Below are 13,207 nucleotides of genomic sequence, written 5' to 3'. Positions count from 1 at the left end.
GAAAATTATTATTATTTTTGTGTGTGTGTGAGGAAGATCAGCCCTGTGCTAACATCTGCCAATCCTCCTCTTTTTGCTGAGGAAGACTGGCCCTGAGCTAACATCCGTGCCCATCTTCCTCCACTTTATATGGGACGCCGCCACAGCATGGCTTGCCAAGTGGCGCATCAGTGGGCACCCAGGATCCGAACTGGCGAACCCCGGCCACCGCAGCAGAACGCGCGCACTTAACCACTTGCGCCACGGGGCCGGCCCAGAAAATTATTTTAATATAAATCTCATGCCATTGAAAAACTACAAATAGGATAAATCCTTGCTAATGTTCACTTTAATTTTGTTGATTAAAAATCCAAATCCCTCTAAATACACTGTTTTTACGAATATTTTTTAAGTTCAAAATCTAAATAAAGAGATGCTCTTAATCAATTAGCATTATCTTTGTATATATGCTGTGCATTGAGAAAATAGGAAAAGGCTTATTTTTTATTTGAAAGTGGAAGTCTTTGGCTTGCAGCTTGCCATTCAGCACTCCCTGGTGACATCTAGATTGTGAGCTGCACAGTGGGCCTGGGCGTGGTCATTGCATATCTGCAGCCAAGTGTGCAATTAAGTCTTTGGCATCTTGCATGATGGAGGGTATCTCTGAGCCGTTCTCAGTCACTTGGGTTCCAAACAAGAACATCTTCCTGTCATTTCCCACCTCAGATAATGCCAAAGCTTCATGGATATCTGTAATGTGATAGGCTGCTTCAAGATCCTTCACCCAGAATGGAAAAAGAATAGGAAAAAAAGTGGGTTATTTTCCAATCGTTCTGGATAGATATATTTATTACTTTCATTTATTGCTCTCAATGACCCCATCTCCTCTTTAATACAGAGGATATTGTGACCCCATTATTATGACCCTAGTGGTTGTTTGAATATCAAGATTTTCATCAGAATTATACCAGCATTTATGAGTTATCATCAAAAAAGTATTTTCTGGAGTGAAGTTAAGCCAATATAATACCTTAATCAATTTTCTAAACAGTGTAGTCAATTTGCTTCTAATTTTGTTTTTCCATTTTGCTTTTTATTTTCCCAAGATTATATTCAATAGGATCTATTATTTTTAATTTATCTTTAACAATAAAAATTTGATTCATTAATTGGTTTTTATCCATATCATATTTTATTGATTATAGCATTTGTCACTGTGAGTTTTCTTTTGTGACCATTATTTCTACTGAACAAAAAATTTGGGATCAAACTTGGGGGTGTGGAGGGAGACAGACAAGGGAGCGAGAAGGGAATGGATTTAGAAAATGGAGTGGTGGAGAAGGAGGCTGAGGGGAAGGGACAGGTGGAGACAAAGAGGACAAGATGGAGAGGTGATGAAGGCTTGAAGGGGGGAAACCCACAGGGCGAGGCAGAGAGCGGAGAGATTAAAATGAGGAGACAGAGAGCCTTTGCTTATGCTGCACGGCAAGGTCAAAACCTTCTGGAGGTCAAAATGGCGAGGTCAAAGCATACTTTTTTGCCTCTCACACATCAAGAATTATTTTTATTTTATTTTATTTGTGAGGAAGATCGGCCCTGAGCTAACATCTGCCAATCCTCCTCTTTTTGCTGACGAAGACCGGCCCTGGGCTAACATCCATGCCCGTCTTCCTCCACTTTATGTGGGACGCCGCCCCAGCATGGCTTGTCAAGCGGTGCGTCGGTGCACGCCCAGGATCCGAACCAGCGAACCCTGGGCAGCCACAGCGGAGCACGTGCACTTAACCGCTTGCGCCACCGGGCTGGCCCCAACACATCAAAAATTATTTATGCAAATGACTTCCACTGTTTCCTTTTCTAAATACACACACAGATTCAGCTACAGTTTTTCAGTCCTTTGCAAAAGTTTTAGCATTTTCACTTCTAAAACTGCATTTGTAATTGGCTTTTTGTTGTTGTTCCATAGTGGTCTACTTAAGCTTTAGGGGATCACTTCTAAATCTCTGGAAATAATCCCATGTTGTGTCATTTTTTTTCTTGTACCAATATGAACCTATCAAATTCCATTACTAGGAGCCTGTGAGACTTTTCCTGACGTGCTGTACATGGTTTCTGGCTGGAGTTGATTACCTTTTTGGATGTTGGTCATCCCAGTATATTACCTGTCTGAAATCTGAATTTATTTAGTCCTAAGCCTGCAGTGACTTTTGTGGCAGTGTTAATGGATCCAGTAACATGTGGACGATGTCTAAAGTTAATAAATTCACTGATGGAATTGGAGAGGAAGGAAATAGGAGAAGGAGAGTGTTGGATGGGGGAAGGACTCTTTGTAATGATAAAAGCATATCAGGGCTAAATACCAGGTTTATTCCACACTTACATAATTGTACCTTAATAGAGGTCATCACTCAAAGAGTAAAGATAGTAAGAAGACTTTTTTAAAACCCTTACATAATAATTTAATCTAAAAGCATAAATTACTTTGGCCAAGGAATATCAACAAAGATGCATTAATCTTAAATTAGAATATCCAAACTTTTCGTTATTATGCCCCATGAAAACCTATAAATTTGACACCAAATGGCTCTGTTTATTCAATTTGACCAAGATAAGAGATACAAACCACAAAGGAAAGTATTGATACATTTGACTGTTAAAAATGGAAACCTCATGTATAAAAAGCCCTGGTGGTCTAGTGGTTAAGATTCTGTGCTCTCACCCCCACGGCCTGAGTTCGTTTCCTGGTGAGGGAATCACACCACCGTCTGTCAGTTGTCATACTGTGGTGGCTGCATGTTGCTATGATGCTGAAAGCTATGCCACCGGGATTTCAAATTCCAGCAGGGTCACCCATGGTGGACAGGTTTCAGCGGAGCTTCCAGACTAAGACAGACTAGGAAGAAGGACCTGGCCACCCACTTCCAAAAACATTAGCCATGGAAACCCTATAAATAGCAGTGGAACATTGTCTGATATAGTGCAGGAAGGTGATAGGATGGCGCAAAAAGACTGAGCAGGATTCTCCTCTGCTGTACACAGGGTCACTAAGAGTTGGAATCTAACAACAACAAATGTATAAAAAAGGAAAATAAAATGATAAGCCAATGATAAGCTGGAAAAGATATTTGTAGTCATAAAGAATGAAACTAATTTGAAACTAACAACCAATGAACATCTGAAAAGATGTTCAAGTTCACTAGTAATTAAGGAAATGAAAATTAGAATAATAAAATTTCAGCCCCATCACGTTGGCAAAAATAGAAAAGTTTGACAATACCAAGTATTGACAAGGATATGGGGCTGCAAAAATTGTCATATTCTGCTGATGGAAGAATAAATTGGTGCAATATCTTTGGAAACAACTTGGTAATATCTATTAAAATTGAATATGTATAAATCTGAAACCCAGCAATTCCATTTTTAGGTATATACACTAGAGAAATGTTGATACACACCTCCAAGGAGACACATACATGAAGCTTCACTATAGCACTGTTTATAACAATATAAAACTGGAAATAACCCAAATGCCCAGCAAGAAAATGGTTAAATTATGATAATTAATGCAATGGGATACTATACAGCTTACTTACATGTACCATGATCTATATCTCTGTAGTTTGTGGTACTTAAGATGCTCCACTTAAAAAAAAAAAAAATCTCCCTCCTTTCTTTTAAAAATAATCTAATCTGCTGGACTAGCTTCTATGCTGGACTTTACCATAGGCTCCTACTTTAGTCATCATTTGTAATTACTTAGTTTACTTCCATAAACATTCACCCACAGAAGTAGTGGGAGAAAAGGCAGGAATTCAGCTCTCATATGACTGGTAACCTTAGCAATTGAGGAAGGGGCTTTGGTATTACAATGCTATAGGTGTTTAATATTTTCTTTTACTTTTTTTTTGTTGTGGTAAGATACACATAAAATTTATCATCTTAACCATTTTTAAGTGTACAGTTAAGTACATTCACATTGTTATGCAACTATTCATCTCCAGAATTCTTTTCATCATGCAAAACTGAAACTCTGTACCCATTAAACAATAATTCCCCATTCTTCCTCCCCCAGCCCCTGGCAACCACCATTCTACTTTCTGTCTCTATGAATTTGACTGCTCTAGGTACTTCATAAAAGTGGAATCAGACAGTATTTGTCCTTTTGTGGCTGGCTGATTTCACTTAGTATAATGTCCTCAACGTTCATCCAGGTTGCAGCATGCATCAGAATTTCCTTCTTTTGTAAGGCTGAATAATATCCCATTGTATGTATATACCACATTTTGTTTATCCATTCATCCGTGGATGGCCACTTGGGTTGCTTCCACCTTTTGGCTATTGTGAATAGTGCTGCTATGAACATGGGTGTACAAGTATTTGTTTGAGTCCCTGTTTTTGGTTCTTTGCGGTATATACCTAGAAGTGGAATTGCTGGATCATATGGGAATTCTATTTTTAATTTTTTAAGGAACTGCCATACTGTTTTCCATAGCAGCTGCACCATTTTACATTCCCACTAACATTGCACAAGGGTTCTAATTTCTCTATGGATGTTTAATTTTTTTTTTTTTTTTTTTTGTGAGGGAGATCAGCCCTGAGCTAACATCCATGCCAGTCCTCCTCTTTTTGCTGAGGAAGACTGGCCCTGAGCTAACATCCGTGCCCATCTTCCTCCACTTTATGCGGGACGCCGCCACAGCATGGCCTGACAAGTGGTGCCTCGGTGCGCACCCAGGATCCTAACCCACGAACCCCGGGCTGCCAGCAGTGGAGCGCGCGCACTTAACTGCAACGCCACGGGGCCGGCCCCGGGGATGTTTAATATTTTTAATGCTTGTGTTTAAAATAAATTCAGGTCAGTCTAATTAATCTAAAACAAACTATTTCTTTATACACGGTAGACACTCAAATATTTTGTTGAAATCAATTCAACAATCAATAAATGTTTATTGAATTAAATTTAACATATTTGTTGAATTCCTACTATGCATAAGGCAGTATATTAGGTATTACAAGGGACACAAAGATTAATAATAGTCTCTACTCTCAAGGAGTTTATAATCCAGTAGATCTAATAGGTACAAATTGAACTAAATATGCAGCATATCGTTGAATATCTAGCTATTAAAAGTAGACATTTCTATTTCTTGTATTAATAATAAAACTATTGAGTACAATTTATATTTGCACAGATTTTTACCTGTTTGTTTGCAAACACAACCAGAGGAATGATTGGGTTTGTTCCAATTAGTTGATGAAGGTGTTTCTTGGCTTCAGGTAATCTGATGTGATCTGCTGAATCTACCACGAAGATCAGCAGCAATCCCCTGGACAGGTACATTTCCCAATAGGAACGGAAAGGTTCGCTGCCGCCAACTACAGAGAATAGTAGAGAAAGAAGACACACACAAAAATCGCAGAAGGTCCACTGAGGAGGGCGGGAAAGGCACATTTAGATAATTTACGAACACTGGGCAGGTGTTCTGATAAAATACCACTGTGTTAGAGTGTACCCAATTCTAAGAATGACCAGAGAGATATTACTGGGGGAACGGCTGGTGGGAATATTTACCCTCCACAAGTGGTTCATTCATTCTGGACCACAAAGGATCAGCACAAAGATACTAGATTTTACAGTGGATGCCTCCTGATCCTGTTATACACAGCAGCCATAGCGACCACTGCATGTCTGTCAGTTATAGCTCGAAAAATAGGAATAGGCTACTAAAATAATTGAGGGTGGTGGGTTAAGACACATTTCTCTAAAGTTTTAAATGGACTGAATTCATTGGCTAGCCTCATTTCCACAATTTTTTTCCTTTATCAAAATTCCATAACGAATTTCTCCTCTTTTTTTTTTTTTTTTTGGTGAGGAAGATTAGCCCTGAGCTAACATCTGTGCCCATCTTCTTCTATTTTGTGTATGGGATGCCGCCACAGCATGGCTTGATGAGCGGTGTGTAGGTCGGCGCCCAGGATCTGAACCTGCCAACCTCAGGCTGCCAAAGCAGAGAATGTGAACTTAACCACCATGCCACTGGGCCTGCCCCAAATTTCTCCTCTTAATATTGCACTAAGAGTTAATATGATCCTGTGGGCTTTCAGGAATACCTGTTTCAGAAAAAAATGCCTTTGGATTATTTCATTCTGCTGATTCTTCCCAGAAGAAACTTTTTGGTAATGATAATAATATATATACAATGAATTTAGTTTTTATTTTTCTCCTAAGACAGAGGCCCTAAACTATGGCCCACAGTCTAAATCTGGCCCACTGCCTATTTTTGTATAGCCCACAAAGAATGAATTTTACATTTTTAAATGTTTGAAAAAAAAAAGAATAGCATTTCATGACACATGAACATTATATCACATTTGGATTTCAGTGTCTACAAATAAAGTTTTATCAGAACAGACATGTGGATTTGTTTATCTATTGTCTATGGCTGATTTCACATTACAACTGCAGAGCTGAACAGCTGCAATAGAGATCATGTAGCGCACAAAGCCTAAATTATTTACTATCTTTACTTTATATTGTCCATTTTATATTGACTAATTTTATATTGTTATTTTTAAGTTGTTTATTTTGTTCAAATTTTGTGTCTTTGCTGATTTTTTTCTCCTTGATCCTATTAATAATTGACAAAGATATGTTGAAATCCCTCACTCCAGTGGTAGATCTGTCCATTTCTTCCCCTAGTTGGATTCTTTCTTTTCTTTTCTTTTCTTTTTCCTTCCCTCCTCCCTCCCTCCTTCCCTCCATTCCTCCCTTCCTCTCTTCTTTCCTTCCTTCCACTTTTTATATTTTGAGACTATTTTCTTAGCTATCTATTTGATTAAAATTATTATTTCTTCTATAGCTTCTGGGCAAATTTAAACCTCTATTCCTAATAATGCTTTTAGCTTAAAGATTTGCCTACAAGGTTTACCAATTTCTTTGTGCACCATTTTCTCTTAACTGGACGAAAGCAAAAATAAAAAGGTGACGCAGTAATCTAAGTAAGAGACGATGGAAGTTCCGACTCAAATAGGGGCAGTGGGAAAGGATGTAACTGATGAATTTGAGATTTGTTTTAGAGGTAGAAAAATTCATGGTGTTTTACTTGTGGACTGGAGGTGGGGATACAGAAAGAGGAACCAAGGGTGACTCCCAGTTTTCTGGCTTGAGCAACTTGATGGGTGAGGAGCCATCTACTAACCAGTGAATTACAGGGAAAGGAACAGATATGGAGATAAATCAAGCATCTTGTTTTGACCATGTTAGGTTTGAAAAGCCGGTTAGACTGCCAGGTGTAGATGTCAGGTGACATTTGGATATGTTTGGGCAGGATAGACACATTTGGGAGTCATTAGCATATAGATGGTATTTAATGCCAAAAGGATGGATGAAATCATCCAAGGAGAGAGTGTAAAGAGGATCTGATGCAACTTTGGGGAACAGCAATATTTAGACAGGTGGTGACTCCAGAATGACTATAGAGTAGGAGCTTCTGGGCTACCATCTGGTTACAAGGAGAGGTTTGGGGCTTGTCTATAGTTGCATTTGCAGAGAAGGAAGCACACTTTATTTACTTAGATTGCATGTTTATTGGGGTAGTAAGGATAGAGCGGGTGCTAAAGCCTTCCTCTCAGCTCCCCTTTATCACCACCACTGCAAAAAGGAGAAAATAAAAAGAGCAGAAAATTATTTCCCCCACAGCAGTGCACCCTAGTATTAAACTACACATGCATTGTAAAAGTCTAGGAAAATCTGATCGAGTGTTACTCTTCACAAGGACCCAATGTTGATAACATTATGTCTGGCTTAAGGTATATAAATGCAGCTATCCCGTAACTAATGAGAAAGAGGGCTTACTCTCCAGGAACTCCATCTGGCTGTCTTCAGTGTTGATGCACACTGCATTGAAACCTTGGGTGGGTGCCACGCTGTGCTGGACTCTGTTTAAAGCTAGAGAGTGGAGAACACTGGTCTTTCCTGCTCCATCCAGGCCCAACACTAGGATCTGCTTATTATTCTCCTGTGAAACAAAAGATAAATCAATAAACCTATGCTATCAGGGCCTTGTTTTCCTGGCTCCTGGCAGTGTGCCTGCCTGTGGTAGGACCCAATAATATTTGTGGCTTGTAAACCAGAACAAAACTTCACAAATAATTTAATAGGTCTAGAACAAAATGTACCAATCAGTTTGTATCTTACAATCAGTCATCAGTTATGTGACATTAATTGCACCTCCCCTCTCCATCCCCCAACTCCTGGTCAATCTATCAAATAAATACTTTATATATATCAGGATTTATGGGAGGTGCCATAGAGCACAGGACCAATTTTCAGACTTCACTTTGTTTCCTGAGTTCATGTTCACGGCAGTTGCACCAGAATTCAGTTTGTTGTTTGGGGTCTTGGCACTTTCATGGTCCATGTATTGACTGTGCCACTCAGCGTGTAAGCATCTAAGGTCTCATATTATTAACCTGTCTTGTCTTTCCAATTGGATCACTAGATTATAATCTCTTAGGGCAAGGTTCCCCTCCTATACTTTTTAATATAAGAATTATAGTTAGATGAAAAGGCTAAGATTATAGAAATTGTTAAACCAGTTCCAATCACAAATGAGCATTTATTTAAAAATCTGATGTTAAAACCTGTTGTACTAGACATAAACTTTAGAAAGAAGCATTCCACCAACATACCAGCCTTAGAAATTTTTATGACAAGTGATTGAGGGACAGGTGGGTAGGAAGGCAGAAATAGAAAGTTCAGAGAGCTCAGAAAGGTGGCTTTTAGGGTACAAACTTTAATGTAAACTGTAATAAATGAGCAACAATACAGCCAGACTGCTCACAGGAATTCAATTCTATTTCCCAAACAGCCTACTAAAGAGGTTCCTCATGCACACACACACAAAAAAAACACTAGTAAATGTCTTCAATGGCACTGGCTTAAAAATAACATTAATCTTAAACATTTCTGCTTGAACACTAAATGTTGACGTTAGACTGGATTTCTGATAACAAGTGATCCTAAAAAGCACTGGAATGTCTATCCCACCTCTTTTTATTATTATTATTATTATTATAAGATCTATGTGAAAGTAAGATGTTTTAGGTCTGGTCTTATAGAGACTTGTGTAGAGAGCATGATTTATGAAGACTGTCTGGTGAATAACAGAATTTGAAAAAGTCCATGTTTTTGGAGTTAATTCTTGATGGCTCTTAGAGTGAATGGTATTTCCATAGATGTTTCCTAGCTCCATTCCCACCACCTTCCCCATTCCTTCTCATCTGCATCTAAATATTATAATGTCATTCTGAGAGAGTGATGGTAAAACAGAGGGACCTGATGCACAAAGGCGACTTCATTGGATGGTTTGAAATTGCATGCTTTAAAGCAATGGTGGCCCTAAGAAATGGCGGCAGGGCGTGAATTATGTCCCCCTCATCTCCACCGATGGCCCCACTCAGGCTTTTCACATTTTAACATCTCTGACATGAAGATTTTACAATCCATGGTATGTCATATTGTGTCTGGCACATTTTTTTTTCTTTCTTAGTGGTACCTAAAATAATGGCATCTTACTTAGATCCTATGAAATATTGTGAGTAAAAACGGTTGCCCAGTCCCCTTCCAATCACATTGCTGCCCCTAAGCCCATCCTGCCTAGAAGTTCTGCAGTCACTGATGCTTTACATATGCTTATTTTTTAGTCTAAAATACATGCTTCCTCATGTTTATCATCTCTTAAGGAAAGCTGGGATTATTGTAAACCAAGTGTTCAGACATGGACTGTGATTCTGAACACCACTGTTCCTTGTCAAAAACTATTCCTTTAACTATACATGGATCTGGGTAGTCTCTGTTCTAGCAGAGATCAAATCTCCATTAATAATTCAAATTGTTTAGAAGCAGAAAGCAGCTCTGAGCCCAGGAACTCCAGGAGCACAGAGGTCATTAAGCCGATCCAAACAATGCCTGGTTTTTCTTTCTTTCTTTTCCCCACCTGTTTTTTAATTGTGGTAAAATACACATAACACTTACCATCTCAACCATTTTTATTTCACTCATATGTGGAAGATAAACACATGGATAAAGAGGACAGATTAGTGGTTACCAGAGGAGAAGCGGGTTGGGGGTGTGTGTGGAAGGGGTAAAGGGGCACATATATATGGTGATGGATAAAAATTAGACTATTGGTGATAAGCACAATGCAGTCTACATAGAAACTGATAAATAATAATGTACACCTGAAATTACACAATGTTATAAACCATTATGACCTCAATAAAATAATTTTTAAAAATTTTCCATCTTAACCATTTTTAAGAATACATCAGTGATATTAAATACATTCATAATGTTGTGCAACCATCACCACCATCCATCTCCATAACTCTTTTCATCTTGTAAAACTGAAACTCTACTCATTAAACACTAAGGCCCCATTCTCCCTTCTCCCAGCCCCTGGCAACCACCCTTCTACTCTCTGTCTCTATGCTTTTGATTACTCTAGGTACCTCATATGAGTGGAATCATAGGTATTTATTTGCCTTTTGTCACTACAGTGCCTGTCTGTACCGTATTTTCTGGGCCCTGGTGATCTGAAAACAATGGAAGCAGTAATTACAGAGCCCACAAAAAAAGTCCAGACAGCCCCCAAACACATCCTGCACAAATTCAGGAACGCTGCGCCTTCTGACAAAGAACTTATCCAACAGAAAGGATTCGAATCGAGAGCCCGTGTGCGGCGAGGGTTCGGGGCTGATTTCTGTGTTGTGGACGGTCTGTCAGCCAGTGCTGAGCGCTGGACAGAGATGGGGCCCCAGAAGCGCAGTTCCTCGCAGTCCGCTGAAGACCAGCTGAGACCTCTTCTTCCTCAACACTAGACCTGACGAGGGTTGGGACGCAGGGTCCAGGTTAGGGGTGAGGGTGGGCAGGGGTCCGGGGAGAAGGCGCTAGCGATGGGTCGTTCGAAGCGTGGCGCATCCCCTTGCATCCACAGATAAAAAGCCCGCAAAAACAAGACCCGATTCCCTCCCGCGCGGGTCGGGGCCTCCGACGTAACAGAGCGGGCGCTCCCGCCTGAACGCCGACAATGGCCTTGGGGACAGGGTCCGAGGCACCGGTCTCTTACCGGCGGCTCCAGCGGGGGCTTCGTCAAGACGCTGTTGTTGTCCTTATCTTTCTCTTCTTTTCCCTTAAATTGTTCCTTCTCTTTCTCTGTCGCCCGCTCTTTCCTTTTTTCCTCCTCTTTACTCTTACTTTTCTCTTCCTTCCCTTTCTCTTGCTCCTTCTCTTTTTCCTTAATTTTCTCCTTCTCCACCTCCTTCCTTTTCTCTTTCCCCTCCTTTCCTTTTTCCCGAATTTTCTCTTTCTCCGTCTCCTTTCCTTTCTCTTTCTTCACTTTCCCTCTCTCCATCCCCGCCGGCCCTCTTTCCTTCCCTCCTCCCGCGCGCCCGCGCGCTGGAGCCGCGGCCCTGGGTCCCGGCAGCTGTGGCCCCCGCGCGGGGCGCAGGGCGGAGACGTAGGTCCACGCGCGCGGACGTAGGACCGCACCCGCGGTCACCGCAGCCGCGGCCAGCCCCACGGCGCGCCGGCTGCCGCCGGGCATCTCGCGCGGGAGCTGCGCGCAGCAGATTCACCGAACCTCGGGGCTGAAGGAAGAGTGGAGAGGGGAAGGCTGGGGAGCTACTGAAAGGGTGGAGCCCAGCTAAAGGAATCTGGGAGGCCCAGTCTCGGGAATTGGGAACGATCCGCGGGGCAGGTCATCTGTGCAGGAGAAGCGTCCCCAGGTGCCACTTCCTCGGGAGAGCGCACCATGGCGCGATTCCCTCAGGCTGGGCTGGGCGTCTCAGAAAGGCCTTCCATGCCTAGATCTTACCGTCTCACCGTCTCCCGCATCATCCCAGAGCCTGCGCAGCCCAGGTGTCTCCAAACTGGAGAACACTTGAGGCGCCAGTCCTGAGAGTCCCCAAAGGATTCCCTGCCTTCCCCCAGATAGTAATCACAAGCCTGGAAAGTGAAGTTGAGTATCTGCTCGCCCTCCATCCCCTGTTAACGTCACTAGGAGTGACTAGAGGCTGCTATCCAGGATGCTTAAGGATAAGCAATAGAGGAACATGATCGGCTCCCTTATTTTAAATCCCTATAACATTTCACTTGAAAAAATAGTTCTCTGGAGATTAAATTAGTAGTTTGCCAGGATCATGGATACTAGTAATGCCAGGTATTAAAACCACAACTAGTCTTGTCACCCCCAAAGATCTAATATGTAGCAAATTAGGTACCCATGTTTCTTGAACTGGTTGAGAAGTATATGGATGGTTCTTATTACTTTGGTAAATTGCACTCTGTGGGAGATCAGAATTCACCACCCTAAAATGTGTCTTTGGCTTGATTATTTTTAAGAACAAAAGACTCAGGAAGAAATTTTGACCTTCCCTCTAACTGCCTAAAAGAATTTAAGATATAAGGCCTCTTTCAGGAAGGAGCTATCATCATAGATAACTGTAGTATAAAATAAACCAGGTGTGACAGACAAGGAGGAATCTAGCAAGGCCTATTTGATCAAAGTCCTCCCCATATCCCACTGTTTTTGCAAGGTATGGCAAACATTTGTCTACCAAACACTTGCTTTTCCATCTCCATGTGAATTGCCTGCCTCCCCTTTGAAGTCTCAAACCACTACCCCCAACATCCTCCTTTGTCTTTAGCTGAAGATGTATTTAGGGTGGTGGCTTCAACCATTTTGGTGAGTTACTCAGTTTTCCCATGTATACATGTTATTAAATTTGTTTGATTTTCTCCTGTTATTCTGTCTCATGTCAATTTAATTCTTATTCTAACCAGAAGAACCTAGAGGGTAAAGTTTCTTCCTCCCCTACAACTCTTTAGCATATTTCACAATCTAACAAACTAATCTTAATGCAATAAACTAACTTTCCTTCATCAGATCTACATTTCAAATAGCCTTGTAAGGAACAATGAATGAATGGCAGGTTCCAGAAGGCTTGAGTGATGCAACAGTTTTTAAGATTAGCAGTAACAAGTAGTCTTGAAAATGCTGTTCTTCTTGCTAACTTAAAAAATGTTTACTCCTCAATTTGTTTATGTACACATATCAAATGATGAATTTTCAGTGAATTTAAAATTAAAACTAGGTTCTCTCAATCCCATTACATTAGTTTTGTGGCTTGCTAGGAGGGGCAGGGGACAATTTCTTAGCTATACTAA

The 13,207-nt window shown here is 40.9% G+C and overlaps 1 protein-coding gene across 1 annotated transcript; it reads right to left on the bottom strand.

Moving 5' to 3' along the window:
- Nucleotides 1-476: 476 nt before the first annotated feature.
- Nucleotides 477-11,393, bottom strand: ARL9 (ADP ribosylation factor like GTPase 9). Its single transcript, XM_058546386.1, has 4 exons — nt 11,109-11,393; nt 7,835-7,997; nt 5,180-5,355; nt 477-757 (listed from the first exon to the last, which is right to left on the bottom strand). The coding sequence occupies exons 1-4, from the start codon at nt 11,391-11,393 to the stop codon at nt 578-580; spliced, it is 804 nt and encodes a 267-aa protein (XP_058402369.1). The 3' UTR covers nt 477-577.
- Nucleotides 11,394-13,207: the final 1,814 nt, after the last annotated feature.

Source organism: Diceros bicornis, chromosome 8 (genome assembly GCF_020826845.1).
Source record: "Diceros bicornis minor isolate mBicDic1 chromosome 8, mDicBic1.mat.cur, whole genome shotgun sequence".
NCBI classification, from domain to species: Eukaryota; Metazoa; Chordata; class Mammalia; order Perissodactyla; family Rhinocerotidae; genus Diceros; species Diceros bicornis.
Note: the sequence above shows the minus strand (reverse complement) of the source record. Positions and strands in the feature narration are given on the sequence as shown.

What these genes read in the sequence shown, in the direction of transcription:
- ARL9 (XM_058546386.1), bottom strand. Translation starts at nt 11,393, where the DNA reads ATGGAGAGAGGGAAAGTGAAGAAAGAGAAAGGAAAGGAGACGGAGAAA. An exon ending in CCAGATGGAGTTCCTGGAGA is followed by an intron (nt 5,356 to 7,834) that starts GTAAGCCCTCTT and finishes TATTCTCTGTAG; the next exon opens with TTGGCGGCAGCGAACCTTTC. An exon ending in TTGTGTTTGCAAACAAACAG is followed by an intron (nt 758 to 5,179) that starts GTAAAAATCTGT and finishes TTCTGGGTGAAG; the next exon opens with GATCTTGAAGCAGCCTATCA.